The sequence below is a fragment of the Electrophorus electricus genome, chromosome 11 (genome assembly GCF_041902795.1).
Source record: "Electrophorus electricus isolate QZ-2024a chromosome 11, ASM4190279v1, whole genome shotgun sequence".
Taxonomy (NCBI): domain Eukaryota; kingdom Metazoa; phylum Chordata; class Actinopteri; order Gymnotiformes; family Gymnotidae; genus Electrophorus; species Electrophorus electricus.
The window spans coordinates 2513403-2537168 of NC_137507.1; the positions used below are offsets into that span (position 1 = coordinate 2513403).

A 23766-nucleotide genomic window follows, 5' to 3' on the forward strand; every position below is an offset into this window, starting at 1 on the left:
CAAAACTGACAGGCGACGTGTACCCCTCAGTGTGCACATACAAGTAGGGAGCGGGAATAATTAGTAGTTGTTGTCCTGTAAGAATGTGAAGATGACTTGTGTTTGATAGACTAGTGCTAATAACTATATAGTCCACTTACATCACACCAACTTCAGAATCAGTTAAAACAGATTAGTGTGTTCCCTACCAAAGTGGTAAAACTTCTATTTATTATAGACTATACTCACCCTCCACTTTATCAGCAACACCTGCCAACCACCTATACTCACACAAACTGGTGACCAGTCAGAGAGCTATCAAAAGCTGTGCGTGCGTCACGCCATAGTCTCTAAGTGTACTATACTAATAAATAAATGCTTCGAATAAAGTGGGTGATGACTGTGTAGGGGGAAATGAAATCATTAAAATCTATCGACAAGCAAAGCGCTTCCAGTGCGCCACGTGGGGCATCTTGTGCCCTGGAGAACACTGCCATCTATAGGTGCATGTTGGAAATGCCCTTGACTGACTGGAGGATTAAATACGTGTAAAACATATTCATCTTTAATCGTACATGTCGAAGATGACACAAATTACATAACATCTTACATAAATAATCTTTAATCCTCGTGTGCTTTTTCGTTATTTCGTAAATCCTGAAGGACTTTTAATTGCATAACTGCCGGGAGGAATTGCGCCACTTCCGTTTCTAGGGCGGGGTAAGGAGGAAGTGGCTGAATATGAGGAAGAGGAAAGTGGGCTGAAGCGTTACTGGAGCGCGAGGAGGCTCGCGTACCGCGTCTCGTCGATTCTTCGTTTGCTTTTTTTTCGTCGGCTCGGCTTTTCTTTTTTATTGTTGTGTTCGTGAGATACCAGAACACGAGCCGTCGTTTCTCCAAAAAAACGGGGACAAAATCCGATATATTCTAAAAGCAAAAAACTAAACAAAAACTAAACGAACCAAAAAAAAAAAAATCTGTTCACCGCCTCACCGTCCCCGCGCGCTAGCGTCGTGTCCGTTCACCGAAGAGGCTCGCGCTCGCACTACCGTGGGGCCAAAGGTCGTTACACGGTAGATCTTAAGTAGTAGGCTCGTGTGTGGCTGTCGAGCGCGGTTTATTACCCCCGGGGGGGTCACTCTGGAGTCCGGATTCTGCTGCTCTGATTTGTCTTTGACTAACGAGCTGGTCTGAGCGCGCGCTGGGCGTCGCTTAAAAAAAAAAAAAAAAAAAGCAAGTGGGATTTTGCTAATTACCAGTAAAACTGCCCCCGGCTGCAGTGGTCTAGCAGCAGCAGGCGGCTCGGTGACGGGAAGGCTTGCAGGTTTGTTGAGGAGCTAAAGCAGCAGTGATGGCCGGAGTGAACAGCGTCGAGGCGGTGAAGCGCAAGATTAAAGTCCTGCAGCAGCAGGCAGACGAGGCGGAGGAGCGCGCGGAGGTCCTGCAGAGGCAGGTGGAAGAGGAGAAGCGCGCGAGGGAGCAGGTAACGACCACGTCCGGTGGGGGGAGGGCGCGAGGCGGTTAAAAAGCCCCGCAGTGGCCGCTTCCCCGGGCGCGGGCCTGTCTCGCCAAAGGGCGCGGGCGCCGCGCTCGAGGTGTGGGTTCCGGGTGCGTCAGCGCGGTGGAGAGGGAAGTGGCACGCGGAGCTGTTGGACTGGTTGAATGGGTTGCGTAGAGAAGGAGGTGGCGGCGTCATCTAGTCGGATTTGCCCCTCCGGCACTCGTAGCGAGTGCAGACTGGGGCAAAAGAGTCAGAGCCAGCTGCCGCCGGAAGTGCGCATACCAACTGACTGTAGGGCTACGAGTCAGAGAGGAAGTGGCGCTTTAACTGCTGCTGTCCAGCGTTGGAAACTGCACGTGTAAAAACTGGGAATGCTCTTGATTCGTTCGTTCTAACCGGGCATCTTCAGATCTCGGTGCAGTACCGGGATTGGGAAGTTATTCTAAATGTGTGTGGTGATAATCTCCCCCCACTTCCCCTGGATTAGCAGGTGGGCTAAGAGTTAGTGAACACTTATTGGACAATGCGTTTGCTGTCTCCACGGTGATGGAGTATGAATTAAATGGGGTTGAGTTATCTTGGCGAGAGGTCCGCCCCCCACGCGGGCTGTCATTGGCTCCTGTGCCGTCACCATGGCAGCGGCGTTTCCCTGTCCTGGTCGCAACTCTTCTTTCACACGGCCACACTGCTGCTTTTGTTCGTCATATTTAGAACTTTGCTTATTGTGTTTAAATGCTGGGCTGCGTGTTTCAGCCTACTTATGCACATACCAGAGCCTCCCATCTGCTCAGGGTTCTGGCAGCAGAAATCTCCCCCGCCCCGCCCCTCCGTAATTCCTATCCATCTGGCTTCCATTTTCCCTCTCTGAACGGTCCCTTTTTGTTTTTGAGTTTTGTGCTGGTACTCGTGTTCTCTTAAGAGGTGTGACCCAGTCGAGGTATACCCCGGTCTGTGACGGCTCCGTTAAACACGTTGAAAGGTAGCCGCGCGAGGGCAGCGGCACCCAGGCTGGCGGTGCGTCCCCCGTTGGTTCTGATCAGGTTCCCACACGCCTCTGTCGCGTCTGCACCGACCTGGCAGCAGATCAGTCTAGCTGGGGCATTCGCTGAGCTTGGTGCTCTCTAGTGGTTTTGGTTTTTATTTTATGATATTGTGTGTTCTCACTGTGTAGGCGGAGGCGGAGGTGGCCTCTCTGAACAGGCGTATCCAGCTCATCGAGGAGGAGCTGGACCGGGCCCAGGAGAGACTGGCCACAGCACTGCAGAAGCTGGAGGAGGCAGAGAAGGCCGCAGACGAGAGCGAGAGGTGGGTGGGAGGACCGGCCGCGCTGCCCACGGCTTTGGTCCCGTTCCTTCGGCCGAGGCGCTTCGCGTGCCGCTTTTATGTATGCGTGCTGCGTGCCTTGGTTTCCCACAGGACGCTGCGCCTGCTCTGGTCTGATGGGGCAGGCTGGGAGCATGGTGTCCCACCACCACCATATTACTTCTGTGTTTTTGTTTAGTTTTTTTTTTAAACATGTACACCCTGTGTGTGCGCGCAGTTCCCCGGAACCCAATGAGTCTCTACAAGCACCGAGATAAAAACCAAAGGCTCTTAATTGATTTTACGTCTGGTAATTTGAGCGCGAGACTCTTCCAGAAGTCTGATCTCCCTCCAGGTGTTTTTTGGTTTTCTTTTTTTTTCCTCTTTCCCAACTGTTTACTGGCTGGACCTGTCTGTGCGACGTGGTCGTGATGTGTGCGTCTGTCTGTCCGTCTCTCTCAGAGGTATGAAGGTGATCGAGAACAGGGCCCTGAAGGATGAGGAGAAGATGGAGCTACAGGAGGTCCAGCTGAAGGAGGCCAAGCACATCGCTGAGGAGGCTGACCGCAAGTACGAGGAGGTGAGACCCTGCCCTGCCCCGCCCTGCTCCAGGCCAAGCTCCTCCCACTTCCTGTTTCTCTAACAATGTGTGCGTGTGCACGCAGGTGGCTCGTAAGCTCGTCATCATCGAGGGAGATCTGGAGCGCGCAGAGGAGAGAGCCGAACTTGCTGAAGCGTGAGTCAGGCTCTCTGCTGTTTTACACACAGGCGCACCACACCCCACCCAACACGCCAACACGCACCCCAGTAGTTCTCAGTGGCCTAGATCATAGTGTCGGAAAATGGTTCCCACCTATTTTCAGTTGGCCAAGCAGTTTCAGCGTTGTGTGTTCCACACAATACTGACTCAGTGCTTTGTTTGCAGTGACAGCATTTGGCTTTTCCTTTATGTGCAGTGTCCTGCAGCATGAGTCTCCAACACACATCTACATCACCACCATTTTAACGAGCACAGTCGGCATGTCGCACTGAGCTTTTAAACTGGGGGGGGGGTTTCTGACCTCTCCGCATGCGGCTGACCTTTGTGCCCCTCTCTCTTAAACGTCTTTCAGTTCATTCTGAGCTTCAAAGCCGCCATCAGAATGGTACATGCAATGTCTGAATCTTTAAACATAGCTTTCTGCCTTACATAATCTAAGCACAAGGATTCCCAGAATTTGTTTATTTATTCCATGGACACCATAAAAGCGGGAATGACTAAATCTTACCTGTGCTTCCTCCTTTTTTCTCATTTTGTGTGGCTGGTCCGTGCATGTTCCGGAACTCCCTTGGCCCCGCCCACCCATCCCAACCTGCATGCGCTTTGGGTCACGTGACTGCCCTCCCCCCCACCCCCTATCCCCCCCAAAACAGCAATAAACGCCGTTTGGAGGACCTGCTGAGGAATTACGACCAATCGCTGAAGACGCTGCAGGCGGCCGAGGACAAGGTACTGGCCCGGTTCTGTTTCCCAGCAGGCTCCTCCTACAGGTGCTGGGTATTGGCGCCGAGGTGCGCTGGGCTGTGGGTTTCTGTAGCATCAGGGGGTGTCGTGCCCGGGTACTGAATGGCCTCTTGGAGGAGAAAGGTTAGAGTTTCAGGCAGGTGTTTGAAAAGCGTTCCCCCCCCCCCCCAGCTGCTCTCTCTTCTCATCCCTCCTGCTCTGTGCCGATCGCTCTTCCTCTCGTCCGTCTTCTCGTCTGCCTCTTCGCTAGGTGAATGATCTGTGTGCGGCATGCATGAGGTTACCTGTGCGCTCACACACACACACACACACACCCCAACGCTGTATGGATTTGGTTTTTCACCCAACAAAAATTGCTTTGGCTGTGTTCATGTTTATATTTCACCTGCCTCTGTGCCTAATGTTTTCCTATTTGCAACTCTTAAAATGATTGTCAGAAGAGCGTTCCTTTTGATCGAGAGTTCCACCCAGATCATGCACTAGCAATCCACAGTGGAATCATTTGAGACTTTTTTTTTTTAAGTCTAATTTGTTTAATTTGTTTTTTCTTTTGTGCCATCCCATCACTCGCTCTCCTGTGCCTTATTTGTTCCCATAATCCTCTCCTTCTGCCCCCACCCCCTTCACTGCGCTCTCATTTTTCTGCCCTTTTGTCTTGTTCCCCACCCTCCCCACTCTCTGTCAAACGCCGAAACTTAAAAACTACAGCAAATGTGCGGAATTGGAAGAGGAGCTGAGGAATGTGACCAATTCCTTAAAGTCCCTGGAGGCCCAGGCTGAGAAGGTAGGAGGGAGGGCAGCTGAGCTCTGCATGCTTGTGTGTCCTAGCGGACCATCTTGCAAAACGTATCTGAACACGTCTGAACGTTGTCTTGTATTAAAGTGTTTAAGCTGATGGCTGCTAAGAGATCTCTTGTGCAGGAGCTGCTGGAGTGGTGCTGGGGGCCACCCATGCTTATCACTGCGGCCCAAGCAGCCTTGCGGCGTTATCAGAAGCCCCCAACGGCGCCGGGCCTCTGGGCTCTGCTCGTGTGCTGTGGGAAGTGCCTGTTGTCTCGCTTCATTCTCAGACTCGCTAGAGAAGTTCCCAGATTTTTTATTTTTTTTTTCTCCATATTTTATTTTTATTAGTGAATTTAACAATTTTCTTTATTTGTTTACATTGCATTAAAATACAGATTTTCAGTTGATTTTATAAAAAAAAAAATTTTCCCCTTATTTCCTGCCCATTGCTATGTGCTAATGTTGTGCAGTAGTCCATGCCATGTGTGGGTTTCCAACCCCCACATACGAACCGGAGAAGTTGCCATAGAAACCCGATAAGCATTTCCACCTTTGGAAATGGGCTCGGTGGGAGACGGCCTTCGAAGTGCCGTTTGTGAGAACGTAGCAGAAGGTCTCCGAGGCGCTTCATCTGGCTGGGACGCGTATGGCGTCGTAGCGATGTTCTAGGCTTGTAAAAGGTCTCTCTTTTCTGTCTGTCTCAGGCATGTCTCCTTTAAGAACGCGCTGGAGCCTGTTTGTACCTGACCCTGGCACGCTCGTCTGCATACCAGACCGAGCTGGGTAATGGCTGGGGTGGCCAGGCCTTCCAACGCCACAGAGCAGCTTCACGTTCCCAACTAGAGCCTTGCCGCGTAATTTGCCAGATCGTGCCAAAACGTGGCTTCAACACTTAGAAATTACATTTGAACTATGAATAGACACTGCCAGAGATCGGGATTGCTGCGTGACCTAGTTAGAGGTGTTCAGTGCCTGGGTGGGTGGAAATGATAGCAGCAGAGCTCCTTGGATCTGCCCATCGCCCGGTGGTCCAGAGGAAGAACGCGTGCCACCTCTGACCGGTGATGTTTGTTTGTGACTTCTACGGACTGCGTTTAGTGCCACAGATGTCTGGGTTCACAGCTGGTTTCTGAAGCCTGCTGAGCCCGGGCCGATGCTACACCGGGTGGTTCTGTACTGCAGCAGGTCTCCCAGTGCTCGAGGGAGAATGTTTATTAATACTTTTTTGGTTTCGGTTCTCTTTTTCTTTTCATGAAGCAACTTCAGTACTGCGATAAGGCAGCCGCGCCCTATAGTCACGGGGACGGCATACGTGTTCGAGTGTGATATTTGAAACATCTGAGGCATGTTAAACGTTTGGTTCAGAATGGGCCAGTAGGTTACGCGCGAGCTGCCTTAGGGTGGGTTGGGCCTGCTAGAAATCAGCTTCTTGGATGAGGGAAAGAACGGTGTCCCGCCCTGGCGCCAGGTCCCGGGCGGAGCATCGGCTGCGAGGTTCTCTGATTGGTTGTCCGCTGTTCTCCTCTGCCTGCAGTACTCCCAGAAGGAGGACAAGTACGAGGAGGAGATCAAGATCCTGACGGACAAGCTGAAGGAGGTAGGCTCCCGGTCCTTCATTGCAGGCCCCACCCACAGCTGTAGTGCTTGGACGTGCGCTGCACTGGTCCAGTGGCGATACCCGTGAACCCGTGACCAGTGCAAACTTTTAATTGACTGAATCTTGCTGCACTCTTGAGCCTGAAAGCCCCTGGGAACATGTGGGCAGACTTTCTACTGAAACTTGTGCTTTTAAAGTCTTGTCTCACGAGTGACTGCTTCAGACTGTGTTAAAGACCATATAGTTAGTTGCTACATATGATGGATGCATACGGACAGACAGGCGGCACGTTTACAATCTGAATATTCTGCTTTGGGTGTGTCTGGTTTCTCCTGCAGGCAGAGACCCGTGCTGAGTTTGCCGAGAGGACCGTGACCAAGCTGGAGAAGAGCATCGATCATTTGGAAGGTAGACTACCTCCACGCATGCACCCACCCTGACAGCTCTGTGTACACACCAGCCGAAGTACGCGGCTGTCAACAAAGAGTTAAAGATGACCTTGACTGCCTTGACGTACCCCTAATGTGTTTGCGTGCACGCGTGTGCACAGGATTGAGCTGCATGCGGCCCTCCTCTCCCTGATGAGAGAACCCGACCCCATCGTTCGCTCACAGTCAGGATGGCAGTGTCCTGTCGGAATTCTTGGAGTGTTCTGAGCAGCTCCATGAATTCTGCCTGTCCGCAGGCTCTGTCCTCCAGACGGTTTCGTGCTGCACGTGTCTGGCTGTATTTTTCAGTGCTTGAGAGAAGATCTCGGAGATGGTCATCTGCTAGCTCGGGTTGTCAGTTTTTCCTCACTTCCTTTTTCAGTCATTGTGGACCAGTGTCACCATGACGATGGCACAACAGACAAACAGATCACTTCCTGCCCAACATAACCCCCCCCCCCCATTTTTTTCCCTTTCTAAAAGATTGTTGGTGCGCTTTTATTTTGGAAACCATTACGCTTGCGACCCAAGTTCCACATTGCGACTCTCGCGTGTCGAAATGTGATGGCGAGGGGAAACGGTGGGAACAGGCCAGTCCTCACGTGTCTGTGCAGACCCTGGTGCTGGGCACTTGGCCAGCGTGTCGGGGGTGTGCTCACTCAGAGGTCACGGACGTGCTTCACGTCACTTTGCAAAATGATTTCCACAGTGGCTTGAGCAGGTTTTCCAAAACTTGCGTAAGACACGGTGATGTAAACCATTGATCCTCCTCTCCTGGGTGGGGTTACACCCTCGCTCTTCCTCCACCCCTCTCCTGGGTGGGGTTACACCCTTGCTCCATCCCTCTCCATTGATCCTCCTCTCCTGGGCGGGGTTACACCCTTGCTCCACCCCTCTCCTCTCCCCACACTCCTAAATGGTGAGCTGAGACTGATTCCTTTTACGGTTAATGCTGTATCTACATCTGTTTCTCTCTCTCTGGTTGTCTTTCCGTAACCCTTTCTTTCCCTCCTCTGTGGCACAGAAATAGTCTGCTTGGTTGGGATTCTGGGTCAGTGTCTTTGACCCACTTGTCGTCGTCACACCTCTAAAGATGGTACACGGGGGAAGATGCAGACTCGCGGCTGCCTGCGTGTACTAGCTTGGCAGTGCAGTGTTTCACGGCAGGCGTCTACGCGCTGCACTCGACCGTAGCCCCTAAGGCTGCAGCCCCTCCAGAGGTCTGCCTTGCCCCAGTGCCCTGAGAGATGAGCACGCACCATGCACAGCGAAAACCTACCCACAACTCACCTGGCCACTAGGAGAGGTTCCAGACGTGCTGAAGCCCCATCATGATTTTGCCACGTTGTAATGATGTGCAGTGCTTGACTGTTAAAGCACGCCCGCGCACACACACACGTCTGTTCCCAGTCCATGGAGTAGCCCTTCTCTGAAAGGACCCCCGATGACACAAGACTCACGGCAAGGTCATGCAGAATTTAAATGCAACAGTCCTGTAGATCAAAGGCTGTGTTGGTTAATTTTTTAGCTGATTGTTACAAGTTTCTTTACCTGAGGGATTTTAAATTGGTTTTCACACGTGGTGTTGTGGGTCTTTGATAGTTCAGTGTCCTTTCAGTTGAAAAGTTTAGAATGAAAGCTTTAAAATGAGATTTGAGATCCTTTTGTGTCAGTCTATCCCTGTTTCAGCTTTAACTTAACTGGATTTTTTTTTTTTTTTTAATCCTATTTTAAATGTTGTTAGAGGCCATTTTCGGTCCTCGGGTATGCGAAGCCAAAACTTGAGTCGAGATCTGCAAGGATCCCTTTCACGCACGAAAGCAGCGAGGCTTCAGTCGTAATCGTTCGCACTCTCCAACTGTAGCAACCGTGTACAATTATGCGTTTAAAAAGCAGACAAGTAGTCGGATAAGCAACTGTCCCTGTCTCAACTCACCAGAGCAGAAAAGGTTGGCTGGGAAAAACCCCAGGAAAATGTCTACCTCTGACAACGATGCTTTAGTGTTGATAAAACGTATGCCCTGTAGGCACTGCCAAGGTTTGGGGAAAAAATGATTAAAAAAAACCAAAACAAAAAAAAACAGTTGAAAGGCTGTACCCTGGTACGGAGACGGCACCACCTGCACCACCCTCGGGCGTTGGTCCGGGTATTCTGCCTCCGTCCGGAGGCTGGCAACTCCTCACCCTTTAGCCTTGTGTGGTGTGTTACAGAGAGGCTCGCCGCGGCCAAAGAAGAAAACGTGAAGATCACGGCCACGCTGGACGCCACTCTGCAGGATCTCAACAACTTCTGAAGGCCTCACACGACCGCCAACCCCCCCTCCCCCCCCCAAAAAAAAACGGGGAAGAAAATTACCCATCTGTACACCCCCTCTTCTTTTTTTGCTGGGTGGCTGATCTTGGCTCATCATGGGCAGGTTGTATTTTTGTAGTGTTGGCACTTGGCTCAGTTCCTTAACCAGCTACTGCTCTGATTTTGAAGGGTGTGTCACCCCTCCCCCCCACACTTTGTCTTCCCTCTAGCTTTTTGTGTAGGCTTCGCCCCCTTTTCATTAAATAGGGTTGCATCTGTTGAAGCAACAGTCGGTCATGTCTTGAGCTTTCATGTGTGTTGAAATACATTCCTTATTTGATTCATTTCCGCAGTTGCGTGTGATTTTAGGTGACATGGTAGGACCGCTCACATCTCTGATCACCGGTGTGCTGGGTTTGGTCTATTGTTGGGTTTCTAGTTTCATAGTGCAATATTAATGCAACAGAGTTGGAAAAGTCACTCTGCAAAACTCACCCCAGCCTTTTTGTTTTTTTGCTGTGCATCTTCTGTGCCAGTGCCATGTGGGACCATTTAAATTGCTTGGCCATACATTTTTACTTTAGTAAAGGGTTGATGTGAGTTTCATGTGTGTTTAATGCTCTCAGATTTTCTTTCCTTTTTAGTTTTGTCTTGTTTATTGCAGAAAGAGCCACAAAAACTACTGGACCAACTCTTTAGAAACGGTTTTCATGGAACATTTCCATTTCTTTCCCACCAAGGATTTCGGGTTTAGGCTCAGAGCAACACCAAGGGATCAAAAATTGAGCTTGGCCTGACATTATATATAAAAAAAACCAACAAAAAAAAAAGTTGAATCATGTTCACTTTTTCAGCCTTTGGCCTTCTTCAGGTGAAGGTGCTTTTTCCACTCCCCTCCAAAGGTGACGAAAGGGGTTGTAAAGATTGGGAGAGAGGCGGGGCTTTACATTCCACTGCCAAAAAGGGAGAGTAACGGGCCAATAGGGAGGGAGAGTGGGGCTGAACGAGCCTTAGGTGTCATCTGAGCGTCTCGTAGGTTATTCTCTGCAACGAATACCCTGAAACCAATAGAGTTAAATAAGCCAAGAACCTTTTTAACTGGAACATTAATTGTGACGTTAAAGATGTAAACATTTTGCTATCAAGTTTCATTGTAATAATGACACAATCAATTCTTTTTTTTTTAAATAAAGTACCATAATACCAATTAACTGTTCTGAGTGTTTTGATTTATTTCTAAACGTCTATGAATTGTCATTCTACACATGCTTAATTCCTGTGTTCATGTGCACAATGGCTGACGTGAAAGTAATACAAGATGACAGGCCTGCGCATGCTGAAATGGAGTCATAGGCAGGGGTGTCTGATACGCCAGCATGCTGACACAGCGTCTGGTTCTTCAGTAAGTCCTGAAATGTCAACACTCGCCCTCCCATTTCATTTCGAGCTGTCTGAGCCTGTGTTTGAGAGAGGTGGCTTTGTTGCATGCTGAAGTCATCACCCTGCTGCACTTAGCAGATGAGGTTTGGGTCCAAGTGGCAGACTTGATTTATACATGGTGCTTCTGGTAAGAAGGGTGCTCGAGTCTGCTGAGGAAAAGGGGACCTCAAGATTACAGAGTAAGCACCATCTGATTCAGAGACTAGTTTTTACTCTCCTACCTTACCATCAGCTACTGAATTCCTAGTCTAATGAGTTACCTACTGACCTCAGCGCTGTTGGGCAAGCTTCTACTACATGACTAGTTGCAGAATTTGAAGAAGTGAACCCTCTGTGTGTTGTGGGTAGCACCATTCACATTTCACTTCTTGAATGGGGTTTTCCCAGTTTCACTTGTACTGGTACAGTGGGGGAGGGAGGTCTAACTGGTAATGTGATCATAAGGTCTACTTTCAGCACCAAGAGTCATAGGCCCCAAATTGTTACACAAGCAGTATTTTGGCCAGTAAGAGTTCTTTACAAATACACACAGTCATCTTAACCACAGGCTGTTGGTTAAATATTTTCTAGAAAACAATGTCTTTGTTCCTGCCTTATCTTCCATGAACACTTTGACAGGTTCTAATTAAGCTCCAGAAAAGGCCCAGCTGCTGTTCATGTGCCCTGCTACACCGCCTAGTGTTTAGTAAACACCACCTGCGTGTTTATTACAGAAACGGCTGATGATTCTCAAGATAGTGAAATACAATCCTGGCGGTACGAGTAGTCCGGAAGAACAGGTTACAGCAGCACGCTCCCCACAGGTGGGGTCCATCCTCACTCTCCTCTCTGATGGATGCCATCTCTTGAGTCCTGTGTTTTTGCCTTAATCAAGGACAGTAGTCCCTCCAGCTGTTGGTCAAGGAGATTGGCATCTCCGTTGTTGGTCAGGATCCAGTCGAAGTCCACCCCCTGATCCAGGCCGCATTCAGACTCGGCATCGTCTACTCCTGAGGAGCAAGAGGAAAACGTCGTGATAACGTCTGGGTGGAGTACAAACACCCAGTTTACTTTGTGGTTTCTGACTAGCATTAAGGTACAGCTTTCAAAGGCAGATTAGACAAAATTAAACTAGCATTTAGGAAATGCAGATTAAAAAGTACCAACAGTGGTTCACCATTGGTGCTGCAATTTAATCTGAGACTAGACCCACGTCTGGGATTCCGTCCCTTATGTTTGTAATGTCTGAATCACAGAATTGCTCCATGACAAAGTTCCTTCACGGACTGGGTGTAAAGGAACACGTAACCAGTGATGTGATCGGTTCCTGACTGAGCGTGACCCGGGCTGTTCCTGCAGTCCTTAGTTGGGCGCGCTCCTACCTGCGGTGAACCTCCAGCCCCTCAGGGCTCTGGTCCGCTCCGACGCCTCCACTCGCACGCTGACGCACTGCTGCGGATATTCAGTCCAGAACCACTGCAAATCGGACATCCGCCGACAGTCACTCACGACCTGAGTCAAGGAAGACCGTCACATCAGGTCTATATTTTATATAGAAAATTCTTTTCTTTTTTTTCTTCTTTTTTTTTTACAATCATACCAAGGTATGCAACACAAATTCAAATTAGTCGCAGTGCTTTGGTTTATTCTGGCCAGTTTTCAGGCCAATCCTAAACTGAAAAGGATGGAGGTTACCCACATGCTGCACGAAGCAGAGATCAGACCATAATGTTCTTACCAAGTGTCCTATTGTACAACTGTTCATACTGTTCATGTTTCTGACGCTGGATAAACATGGACAGTGTTCACTGTTCATGACCGGTCGGGTCATTCGACATAGACACCGGTGAACGCTCGTGAAGGGCTACGCACCCACACCGGCCGCGTGACTGCCGAAACGGCCAGACGGCAGAAAACCCCCGGGTCCTGCTGCCGCCTGCTCTCGCCCCACCGGATCATATCAGCCCGGTACTCCTCCTTGTACGGACCGGCCCCCAGGAGCTGCTCGTAGTCCAGACCCCGTTCCTGAGGAGGGACAAGGACGGGGGAAGCAACAGCACCTTGTTGATGATGATGATGATGATGATGATGATGGGAGCGTTTTCGGCGTGCTGACTCACGTGCGCGTACCGCTCCTTCAGCGGCCCCGAGAGTGTGAGAGTGCGGCACAGGTCCGGGCCCAGTCTGCAAAAGCGATGAATACGAGCAAAACTGCAAACAGCAAAACTAATTCAGGAACAACAACCCCCCCCCAAAAAAATAGAAGAAATACCGACTCACCTTTTTTGGATTAAATCAGTAACATAGTCCTTGCCCGACTTTCGCTTCCCGCTGAATAACAGAATAAGTTTAGGCTGCAGGGTTGTCATGTTTAGACAAAAACCTCTTTGCTGGAACCCACGTTGTGTTTTTCCTGTAGAACAGCTCCCTGTGAAGGAAGGCAGGCTTACCGTAAAACATAGGTGAGAGAGGTTTTAGGTAAACATTACGATGGATGTTTATATTAAATTTGCCTACATCCTAGTCTGATATACTAAAATAAGTTTTTATAACAATCTAAGTACACAGTAGACATCTACATTAAACTATTCGAAGGGGGAAGTTCGTTATTTTCTTAAGGCGAGCATGACTGTGGCTTTACGGTAATCGGAAAAGCGTCACACCATGAACAGTTGTTTGTTCACAGTGCCTACGACAATCAGATGAAAAAGGCCACCCCCTCCAAAAAAAAACGTTTATAAATAATGGTATAGAAATACCAAAGCAATACTTTAGAATATTATTTCTAGATATAAAGTGTGGTCTTGGTAAACACGCATACACTAGTATATCTGTTGTAAACATTAAGTTGTTATTTAAAACGCCAACTAACAATGTTCCACCACATCAGTCATGTTTTATACTCTCGGTTTTGTTCTGAATAGGGGACTTTTATTTGTGTAGTTTGGCTAACAATAACCCGGAAGTAATAGAACGGTCGTCTGTTTGTCAACAGGTTTGTTTTGATTAGCTAGGTTAGGTTCGCTACATTTAAACACTCCGAGCAATAAGTTAGATAGTTAAAAGATTTTCTAAAATAAATGTAGGTTTCGACTATCAACTGCAGTCATGAACGGGAGCTGTAATCCTCTCCTGGATAAAGAGGAGCATGTTTTAAAGCTTGGCGAGAGCTTTGAGAAACGCCCGAAATCGTCCTTCCACACGATTAGATGTACGTTATTCACGCTGTATTGAGTTCTGCTGGTTACGTACCCAGCTGTCCTGGGTCGCCTGATCCTTTTCTTATTCCGGTGCTATTTCGGTATAAATGACTACTATTTAAACTTAAAGATCGTAATAGGTCAGTAAGAGCGGATAAACAAGTCGCTGTTTGCTAAGTTTTAGGAGGCTAATTAATTTGCGGTCACCATAGCAACTAGCCCGGCTCTTCGCAAAGATTTACTCGAGTAATGAGATCTGTACGAAGTGGTTGGGGTTTAGTCATTCATGTCTGAGTCGGTGGCCTTGGGCTCTGTGGGTTCAGTTCTAGGACTTCCAAGCGTTTGTTTCTGGATCTCGCGACGTTCAGCCAACGTCTAATGCAGGAAGGTTTCAGTTTAGTGTTCCTTCTTCTGACTTGCTAATTTACAGAGAGATTAAACAGGTCTGCAAAATAAAAGACCACACTTTTAGTTTAGGGCGTTTGCCTCCATGATTAGTGAATATTGCTTTAATAAGATGTGGGGTGCGGATAACTATGCAGCAGGACAGTCGGATTTGAAGTCCTGTGTTTACAATGACATCCTTCCTTCCTTAGACGATTTCAAACCTGCATCCATCGATACTTCCTGTGAGGGTGAGCTGCAGGTGGGCAAAGGAGATGAAGTCGCCATTACACTGCCACACATACCAGTAAGTCGCCGTTGCACTGCCGCACCTTCCAGTAAGTCGCCGTTGCACTGCCGCACATACCAGTAAGTCGCCGTTGCACTGCCGCACATACCAGTAAGTCGCCGTTGCACTGCCGCACATACCAGTAAGTCGCCGTTGCACTGCCGCACATACCAGTAAGTCGCCGTTGCACTGCCGCACATACCAGTAAGTCGCCGTTGCACTGCCGCACATACCAGTAAGTCGCCGTTGCACTGCCGCACAAACCAGTAAGTCGCCGTTACACTGTCGCACATACCAGTAAGGGTGCCATTTCCCGTACAATCTCCATAGTCACGTGTTTTGATCTCTCTCTCGAGCTCATGACTTTAATTGCCCGGGCGGATTATTATTTTTGTCCCAAGGGCTCCACCCCTCCTATGACCGTGTTCAAGGGCAACAAGAGGCCGTATCAGAAGGACTGCGTTCTGATCATCAACCACGACACTGGAGAGTTTATTCTTGAAAAGCTTTGCAGCAGCATTCAGGTCAAGAAAACCAGGTGAGTACTGCTTGTGCTTGTTTTGGGACCAGCTTTTTCAGAAGTTGAAAGATACAGATTCAGATATTCATGTAACTTTCTTCCATATGTTGGTTCATTAAATTATAATTTTTAACCACCACTGTGCTTACTGTATGACTTCCTATATGCTAAAACAGTTGTAAACATTTATCCACAGTGATTTACAATTCTGACCAAACACAACTTGAGGGTTAAGGGCCTTGCTCAGGAGCCCAACAGTAGCACCCTTGTGGTGGCGGGGCTTGAACTGGTAACTACCCGATTACCTGTCAAGTACCTTAACCACTGAGCCACCCTGAGTTAGATTGTGTTGTTTTGACCAAATTATTTAGATGATAGATCACATGAATACTTCTACAGCATTTAGCTGATGCTTTTATCCAAAGCAACTTACAATTATGAATGAGCAATTGAGGCTTAAGGGTCTCCACCAGGGGTGGCTTGGCAGTGGTGGGGCTTGAACCAGCAACCTTCTGATTGCAAGTCAAGTACCTTAACCACTGAGCTACCACATTATCCATATTGCCATATTGATTTGGGTATTCCGTCCTCTGTCGGTGCGTCAGAGCTGAAGGCAGCAGTAAGATCCAGGCTCGGATAGAGCAGCAGTCGATGAGGGCCAGTCAGCCCACCGCGCAGTTCCGTACCCCCACCAAGCCTGGCGCTGGGGCCAAGACCTCGCCCACCAAAGATAACCCCTCCCCTGAGCCCCAGCTGGATGACATCAAAAGAGGTGAGCCCCTCCCCTCCGGCAGCCGTGTCTCCTCTATACAGTGCTTCTGTATAGTGTGTTTTCACTTTGGGATTGGTGTTTCCCATGCTCAGTGTTGTAGACCTGTGCTGTTTTCTAGACTGGAGCGTGACTCATGAAGGGTTTGATGGATTGCTCACAAATTAGTTTGGGAAATGTTAGGAAAGGGAACTTCTTAACATTGAAACAGTGCTGTACCCAGCCTTGGGAAAGACTCATTTAAAGAGAAAAACACTAATGTCTTTGACCAGAATTATTAACCTAATTTTAAGGCGCTCTCTCTCTCTCTGTCTCGGTAAGAAACGCTGCTTTTAGAGGAGGAAAATGATTCACTTGATTACAATTAAGAGACTGTTAGTAGCTGTTAAAAGTCCCCACCCAAATTCTCCCTGCTGTCTCTGTCCCGCTCCCTCTGTCTCAGAGCTGCGAGCAGAGGTTGAGGTCATCGAGCAGATGAGCAGCAGCGGCAGCAGCAGCTCCTCCGACTCCGGCAGCTGCTCGGGTAGCGGTGGCGGCGACAGCTCCAGCAGCGACGACGAACAGCAGAGCCCGCCCCCCCATGGCCGGCCCCGCCCCTCGCCCGCCCGAGACGCTGTGGCCAACGGCACGGATGAGCCTCAGAACAGCAACCAGCTGATGAACACGCTCCGTGAGTGTCTGACACGCCCACAACGTGCCCACAAGTGGCCTGACCCCAGCCTGACGGCCTCGGCTTTGAAGTCACCTGGAAAGGCCGTGAATGAACGAAAGATAAACGTTATCTCCATCTTGGTTGTTTGAACTGCTGTGGAAGTGATGGCGTTCTAATTTGCATCATTTTGTTTACTAATTGTCTGCTGGTAACTGCCCTTTGGCCCTTGTTCTCGTGCGTATGTTGTTGTGCGGAACAACACCGACTTGGTTCTCTCTTCTTAGGGAACGACTTGCAGCTGAGTGAATCAGGCAGTGACAGTGACGATGACTGATGGCCTCCTCTCGCCTAGTGCTCTTCTCCTCTCCCGGCAGCATCTCTCCGCCGCCTTGCTTTGGGCTTTTTAAACCCTGCCGGTCACTCTCGCGGCGCTTTTTTGTCACAGTCGTATGTGAAATGTCTACTTTCACCGTTAGCACTGGAGTTCAAAGAGTGCATTTTAATTGGATGTCTATTACAAGGTTTTAATGCGGAGTTGGCTTGGTGTTAAACCTTAGCGTACATGTTAAAAAATGCTTCACCATTAAAGGTGACTGTTGTTATTGACTGTTAAACTGTTGATGTTGGTGTATATATGAACTGTGTTCATGAAGAATCCTTAGTTAATAAGGTGGCACGGCCATGTCTGCCTTTGTGGTACATCTTCTGCCTCGATGCGTCCTACTGTTGCAGTTTTGCTGAGGCAGACAGACACCAGTAACGTATGTTGTAAGAAATGGAAAAACTCTGTTCTAGCTTCTTGACGGCTGTGCAAATTTTCGCCTAAATTGTAGCTTCTAGGTGCAGTGTGTGTGTATAGACCTTAACATGAATGTTGATTGAACTGAAATAACCTGGATGAATCTGGGCTCCAGAGGAGTCTGCATGGTAAGGCTCTGATTCTCGCTCATTCTCTGATATTGTCCTGAAATGGAACTTTCCTTACCTGTCTCTGTCATCTAGTATTAAAGGAGGAGTAAGGATCTGTTTTGTCGTTTTGCTTCTCTGTTAGATCTCGATGAGTTGGTCACAGTGTTCTCTTTAGAACAGCCTTACCTGAGTCACAAAAGGCTTTGATCCACTGGTCACCATTCAACATTTTACTCCTACTACCATTAAAGTTGCATCAGTGTTTTTGTACTTGGTAGAGAAAAAGTAAATGCAAGTACAAACTTTATATCAAAAAGTGATTACAGTTTTTATCGGTGTTACTGGATGTGTTAAGAGGCTGTTCAGAGGTTAATAAGGATAATTAGAAATGCTTTGGCCTCCACAGTACAGTCGCATTGTAATGAGGGTTAATCTCAGCCGATGCGACTTTACCAAAGACTGGTTAAAGTGTGACTGGTCTTTTATACTATGTAGCTTTACCATTCATCCCTTAGTATGGGTGGGTCTTGTCCCATATGGAACAAAATTCCTCGTTCCCTATGGACTAAAATACCGCATCCCCTGTGGAATCAATAAGGGGCAAGATTTGTCCTATAATTCCGTACAGGGCTGTAACCAGGATACATTTTTTTATTGTGGTCCATGTTGTAGAAATGTGATCTAATTTATTTGACACGGAACATGAAATTATTTGCACATACTTATTTTTCCTTTAAACGTTTCCTGTCGGTTCATTTTTTTCATAAACCATTATTATTTTTCCATAAGTGGCTTTGACTCCGCTTGGGAGTCCTGGCACTTTTGGGTAGGCCCCTTCATGTTCCAGCATTACTGTACCCAAGGCAAGGCCCATAAAGACGTGGTTTGACAAGTTTGGTGTGAAGGACTAGGGTGGCTTGCACACAGCCCTAACCTCAACCACAGCCAACACCTTCCGGATGAATTGGAGCGTCACTCTTGCCCAGTATTAGTGCCTGACCTCCCAATTGCTCTTTTGACTGAAGGGAGAGAGGTTCCCGCAAACAATTTCCAAAATCTTTTGGAAAACCTTTCCAGAAGATAGGAGACCGCTAGAGCTGCAAATAGCAAGCCAACTCCATTTTACTGCCCACGGTTTTGAAACGAGACGTCCAACGTATAGACGTGCGATGGTCAGGTGTCTACATACTTTTGAACGGTTCCGGTCCCAGCTAGCAGAGTCACGGCCACAGGACCTTTATTTTGGTAACCTGCATCCAACGTGTGTTGGCATTTCTTGCTTCCCCCGGTCGTTTTCACCGTTAGTGTCAATGCCATGACAACGGTGATGAGAATACACGCTCGTGTGCGATGTGGGACCTGATCAACCGTTAACGGCCGTCGTCTGTTAAAGGTAGACCCCGAGCTCTCCACTTACTCAGCAATAACCGAAGTTGTCTAACATTAGCTTTAGCCGACTCGACGCTAAGTTAGCAGCTAAATTAGCCTAGCTGCGGTAGCTCTCCAGTGAGTAAGCGAGCTAGGCTAACTTATCCTGTTGGTTAGTCGTAGGCTAGCTAAGCTAAGATAATACTGTCACAGCACGACAGCTGTTCGGCGTCTTCTGGGGCTTTAGCTAGACACACACCCCGACAACAGCGTGTTTCTCTCCGGGAGTTGAGCTGTGGAGTCAGTGCCGCTACTGTTGGCTTTAGCTAACGCGGCTAATCTAGCGGTTCATCACGCAGCGTAGCACCTCCCTAGCTAGCCTAGCCTAGCTCACGCACTCCGCTCTGGGTCGCCAGCCGTTCGCTAGACAACACATTCAACAGGCATTTTAATGTTTGAACATTAACGATGCGTTAAACGGGTTTTGATTGCACCTAACGAAAGTATTTTCAACCTATTTAACTGACAGCCTGTTCTTATCCTTAAACTATTTCACTGTGTTCTCTTTTATCCCATCTGAAGTGATGCCATGTTACGGCTGTAACTACTGCCCCGGTGGCATTATTACTTGAAGACGTCAAATTCCCCATGTCCTAGATTATTTTTTATTCCCGTTATCCGTCTCGTTAACCCCCTCCCCCCAGCGCTCCCTCGGGATTAGCCGTCTTGTCCCCGTGTCCTGCCCTGTCAGCAGGACAGCCGCTTACCTGCTAAGGGAATCCACCGATCACTTGAGCCGCCTGCTGTTGGGCTGCTAAACGTGTTGGTGTCCCAGTAGAAGCGGAACGCTTGATCGCCACTTCATCACAAAAGCCAGTGATGTGACCGTCCCTGTTCTGTCCTCCCACAGCAGTGAGATGTCCTTGTTCAAGGCTCGTGACTGGTGGTCGGCGGTGCTGGCCGAGGGAGAGGAGTTTGACCAGGGCTGCTTGTGCGTCGGTGACGTCGACAACACTGGCAGTGGCTACGGTACGCGCCGCGCTGGCTACAGGTTTGGGTTGTGCAGGTGCTGTGTGTTCTAAGCAGTAGGATTTGAACTGAGTGGAAGGTTGGTAAGCCCCTATTGTACTATTCCACCGAGTTCACCCGTGTCACAAGACCAAAAAAAAAACAAAAACAAAGTTATCACAGTGAAAATCTGATTGTAAAGTTCAAATTTTGCACTTACCAGTGGCAAATCCTTTACATTTGATAATTAGACGTTAGTCCATAAAGCTGCTGGCTGGTCTCTCTCCCGCTCCAGATAAGGTGGTGGTGGGCAGCTACATGGGCATGCTCCGTGTCTTTGCCCCCCATGCCAGCCACCCGGGCGAGGGCCCCGCGGCGGGCGCACAGCTGCTGGAGGTACAGATGCAGGACCCCATCATCCAGGTGGAAGTGGGCAAGTTTGTCTCGTAAGTGGGCGGAGCTCGAGATTCCGGGCTTCGGGATCCCATTTTGAACCCAGAAAACGTGCAGCAGCCACTCGGGTGGGGGGGGTTAAAACACAGCAAAAGCAGCAAAAACAGCAAAAAGGAGCAGTTTGAGTTTTACTTTTGATCAAGTGTCAAAGTTTAACCGGGAGATGTGGCCGCTGATTAAAACGCTGCGTTTTGCCAGCCGTGGGTACGAGTTCTGGCGACGGCATGAGCTCGTTACCGCTTCCACGCAAGCCTAGGGTTCCCTGCTCTTTCAGTCTTCTCACAAGTATACACACACACACTCCAGATAGTGAAGTGTCTGTTTTTGCTTAAGTGTTGCCCCTACCGCAGCTCCAGAAACGTGAGCACGCTCTACTGAAGCCTGCTGTGATAATATTGTCTGTGAGCTTTGTGCCAACCAGCAGGAGGTGGCGCGGGGTATTTGGGAGTAGCGATACATACCGTGGTTAGGGGCCACATTTCTAAATCGCTTGTTATGTTTTCCACTCACCAAAACAGTGTCTCGGGGTGCTGAGCGATGGGTTATTGGTGGAAACCACAAATGGGACCCAGTCACAGAGCTTTGTTGGGATTGGATGGGGGAACCCCCCCCCCACCCCTTCAGACCCAGGGCATGCCGTGTGTACCCGGTCATTTCCCGGTCAGGGTACCCCCTAATTCCCTGATCACTCGCAGCTGGCCTCTTGGAATGCCCTGCTCAGATCCTGTGCACGGAAGAGGCTCTCTAAGAACTTTAATGCTCCTGGTCTAGTTCGATTTCTCTAAGTGTTGTTCGGGTTCCTCCAGGTGCTCGGAGCTGCTCCACCTGGCCGTGCTGCACCCCAGGAAGCTCTCCGTCTACGCCATGTCAGGTCAGTGTCACCACGCCCACTGCCCTGCCCACCACGCCCACAGCCCCCCCCCCCCTTTTCTTTTCTAGCCAGCCTACTGCAATTTGTTTTGCGGTGTGTTTTGCACTGAGCTCGTTCTGCTGCCATTTTGCGGTCTCTTGCTTTCCATGCAGTCTTAGCTTCTCGATGAACTAAAACGAGGACACAAACGGCCTTTTAAAACACGTACATAAATACAGACTTATGTTTTCAGCTTTTGAAAGACACTCTTATCCAGAGCAATTTGCATATATATTTGTATTTATATATTTTTCAGTATGACACTGTGTGTGCTCTCTGGAAATCAAAGCATGATGTTGGTGTCGCCAACACACTGCTCTGCCATGTGAGCTGCAGGAGTGTGCCAGCAGTGCACGGCCCTCTCCTCATGGCAGTGACCCTGTGTCTGTCTCTCTGTCTCTCTCTCTCTCTCTCTCTCTCTCTCTCTCTCTCTCTCTCTCTCTCTCTCTCTCTCTCTCTCTCTGTCCGGGGTCGTCAGGCGTTGCCGGAAACGTGGAGCACGGTGACCAGTACCAGCTGCGTCTGGTCTACGAGCACAACCTGCAGAGGACAGCCTGCAACATGACCTTCGGCCCTTTCGGAGGGGTCACGGGTGAGCCTGTTGCCCCGAGCGACCCCTCCCCATCACGTTTCAGTGCAGCGCCTGATCTTTGCAAACAGGTTTCTCTGCTGTGGTTAGAAACACAAAAGGAAGGCTCTGCCTGCTGACCCTGCATAGCTCTTTAATCACAGGTTGACAGGATGAGAAGAGTGGATTAAAATAACGCCCTTGAGCCTGTAGGGAGGACTGTCCTAGTGCTTACGAGGATGTAGGTCTCCGGTGTATTTCTGCAGGCAATACCATTGTTGACCACAAGGTGTCAGCAGAGCATGCCCTTTTAGGAAAGTCAACGTCTCTGTCCAAAGAGCAGTCATGCGCAAGTGAAATTCATGCGCTTCAGGTGGTACTATTTTGTGTCACCTTTGGAAAAATGAACAGTAAGTGGGTATAAGGTTTTGTGTGTGTGTGTGTGTGTGTGTGTGTGTGTGTGTGTGTGTGTGTGTGTGTGTGAGCGTGAGGGAGAGATAGGGAAGAGGAATATTACTGCGCATACACTGCTGTTTCACTCTCCAAAGCCCTCGTTTCAGAGCACGGAAACATTTGGGAAGCAATCTTCATAAACGGCCTAATTAATCATGTCCATGGCAATATTAATGGGGTCCCCTGAGCTGAGGACCATCCAGCAGCTCCGAGAGAGAGGGTGGTTCTGAAAGAGTTGCACTGTACTCGGCCACTCAGCCTGCCGGGTGGCCCGGTACTGACCCAAACTGTGGCCCCAGCCCCACTATTATACTACTTAGACTACATTAAAAGTCATTATTCGGTGCCAAAAATCATTAACGCTCGCTCTCTCTCTCTCTCTCTCTCTCTCTCTCTCTCTCTCGCACACACACACACACACACACACACACACATATCCCCATTCTCATTAGGTGTGTGTGTGTGTGTGTGTGTGTGTGTCTACTGGTAGTTCTCGCTGACCCCTCTCTGGTGAGTGTGACTTTTACCAACGCGGAGGGGCCTAATTAGTGGTGATTTGTGTGGTACTCTGTGATCGGCGTACCGGCGCCAACATCCCCAACTGAGGGAGTGCTGCTGCCATGCGCTGTACGCCACGAGCGTGGAGCGATGCAGGCTACACGCACACCTCGCGCGTCTCTCTGTGTCCCGTGGTGCTGCGCGTTTCTCACGGAGTTCCGTCATCTGTACCCAGGTCACCACTTCATCTGCGTCCAGTCCATGGATGGCGTGCTGACGTTCTTCGAGCAGGACAGCTACGCCTTCGGACGCTTCCTGCCCGCCTTCCTGCTGCCGGGACCGCTGTGCTACTGCGCCCGCACTGATGCCTTCATCACCGTCTCTTCCACCCGCCAGGTGGAATGCTACAGGTGAGGCTCCCCCCTCAACCGTACATCATATGGCCAGGAACCTGCTGAAATCTACATACTACCACTGCCTAGGCCCTGTAGGCATGTAACATAATTTCCTGGCCACGCCCATTTATTTATTTTTCTTCGGGAAAAGCTTTTTTAAAAAAGTGGGTGGGGATATTGTGGTGAACTTGGGCGTGGCTAATGAGGTCAGAGGTTCAGGTTCCACTGTTGGCCCTGTCGTTATGTGCTTCAGTAAGGCACCTAACCTAAAGCTGTCTTGGGGGGGAGGGGAAGTGTCTTCTGTCTAGAGGCTGTTTCGGTATGTTGGCGAGAAGGAAGGATTGGATATGCACGTGGACCAAACCTTCTACATGTGAGCTGTGAATAAGCAGAGGGACGCAGAGGGACAGAGAGAGAGACAGACAGACAGACAGAGGATGCTGTGTCTCATTCCCTCTGCTTTTCAGACCACTGACCACATCCGCCATCTCCGGCATGTTTTAAATAGCAGCGTGTCGGAGGAGGAGAGGCCGGCGGTGGGAACTTTGGGTAAAAATAGGCTGTCGGATGTCACAGCTGTTTGC

General features: G+C 49.2%; 4 protein-coding genes across 9 annotated transcripts in view; 3 read left to right on the plus strand and 1 right to left on the minus strand.

Moving 5' to 3' along the window:
- Positions 1-731: 731 nt before the first annotated feature.
- LOC113584886 (uncharacterized) lies at positions 732-10598 on the plus strand. 2 transcript variants are annotated; one of them, XM_027022106.3, is made up of 8 exons: positions 732-1462; positions 2652-2785; positions 3245-3362; positions 3448-3518; positions 4995-5070; positions 6604-6666; positions 7005-7074; positions 9306-10598. In XM_027022106.3, the coding sequence occupies exons 1-8, from the start codon at positions 1331-1333 to the stop codon at positions 9386-9388; spliced, it is 747 nt and encodes a 248-aa protein (XP_026877907.1). In that variant the 5' UTR covers positions 732-1330; the 3' UTR covers positions 9389-10598. The 2 variants fall into 2 exon arrangements, with proteins under 2 accessions (XP_026877907.1, XP_035384655.1); XM_035528762.2 differs by lacking the exon at positions 4995-5070 and adding an exon at positions 4196-4271 and having other exon boundaries at positions 733-1462.
- pmvk (phosphomevalonate kinase) lies at positions 10595-19798 on the minus strand. 2 transcript variants are annotated; one of them, XM_027022124.3, is made up of 6 exons: positions 19665-19798; positions 13087-13234; positions 12927-13017; positions 12679-12831; positions 12189-12318; positions 10595-11816 (listed from the first exon to the last, which is right to left on the minus strand). In XM_027022124.3, the coding sequence occupies exons 2-6, from the start codon at positions 13173-13175 to the stop codon at positions 11644-11646; spliced, it is 636 nt and encodes a 211-aa protein (XP_026877925.1). In that variant the 5' UTR covers positions 13176-13234; positions 19665-19798; the 3' UTR covers positions 10595-11643. The 2 variants fall into 2 exon arrangements, with proteins under 2 accessions (XP_026877925.1, XP_026877934.1); XM_027022133.3 differs by lacking the exon at positions 19665-19798 and having other exon boundaries at positions 12927-12990; positions 13087-13390.
- eaf1 (ELL associated factor 1) lies at positions 13764-17642 on the plus strand. Its single transcript, XM_027022084.3, has 6 exons — positions 13764-14017; positions 14603-14697; positions 15081-15217; positions 15805-15971; positions 16411-16638; positions 16905-17642. The coding sequence occupies exons 1-6, from the start codon at positions 13915-13917 to the stop codon at positions 16952-16954; spliced, it is 780 nt and encodes a 259-aa protein (XP_026877885.2). The 5' UTR covers positions 13764-13914; the 3' UTR covers positions 16955-17642.
- Positions 18516-23766, plus strand: part of bbs9 (Bardet-Biedl syndrome 9) — a 31958-nt gene continuing 26707 nt past the window's right edge. For 2 of the 4 annotated variants that reach the window (XM_081723370.1, XM_081723369.1), the window contains exons 1-6: positions 18529-18922; positions 19808-19926; positions 20201-20351; positions 21165-21229; positions 21747-21860; positions 23023-23197. In XM_081723370.1, the coding sequence (XP_081579496.1) occupies positions 19815-19926; positions 20201-20351; positions 21165-21229; positions 21747-21860; positions 23023-23197 (617 nt within the window). In that variant the 5' untranslated portion in view covers positions 18529-18922; positions 19808-19814. Of the gene's footprint in view, positions 18923-19807; positions 19927-20200; positions 20352-21164; positions 21230-21746; positions 21861-23022; positions 23198-23766 lie in introns of all 4 variants that reach the window. The other 2 variants (XM_081723367.1, XM_081723368.1) reach the window with 2 other exon arrangements.

Coding starts and splice junctions, on each gene's coding strand:
- LOC113584886 (XM_027022106.3), top strand. CDS start 1,331: ATGGCCGGAGTGAACAGCGTCGAGGCGGTGAAGCGCAAGATTAAAGTC. Junction 3,363..3,447: donor CTGACCGCAAGTACGAGGAG/GTGAGACCCTGC, acceptor GTGTGCACGCAG/GTGGCTCGTAAGCTCGTCAT. Junction 6,667..7,004: donor TGACGGACAAGCTGAAGGAG/GTAGGCTCCCGG, acceptor TTTCTCCTGCAG/GCAGAGACCCGTGCTGAGTT.
- pmvk (XM_027022124.3), bottom strand. CDS start 13,175: ATGACAACCCTGCAGCCTAAACTTATTCTGTTATTCAGCGGGAAGCGA. Junction 13,018..13,086: donor ACTGATTTAATCCAAAAAAG/GTGAGTCGGTAT, acceptor TGCTGTTTGCAG/TTTTGCTCGTATTCATCGCT. Junction 11,817..12,188: donor GGGCTGGAGGTTCACCGCAG/GTAGGAGCGCGC, acceptor CTTGCTCCTCAG/GAGTAGACGATGCCGAGTCT.
- eaf1 (XM_027022084.3), top strand. CDS start 13,915: ATGAACGGGAGCTGTAATCCTCTCCTGGATAAAGAGGAGCATGTTTTA. Junction 14,698..15,080: donor TTACACTGCCACACATACCA/GTAAGTCGCCGT, acceptor TTTTGTCCCAAG/GGCTCCACCCCTCCTATGAC. Junction 16,639..16,904: donor CCAGCTGATGAACACGCTCC/GTGAGTGTCTGA, acceptor CTCTCTTCTTAG/GGAACGACTTGCAGCTGAGT.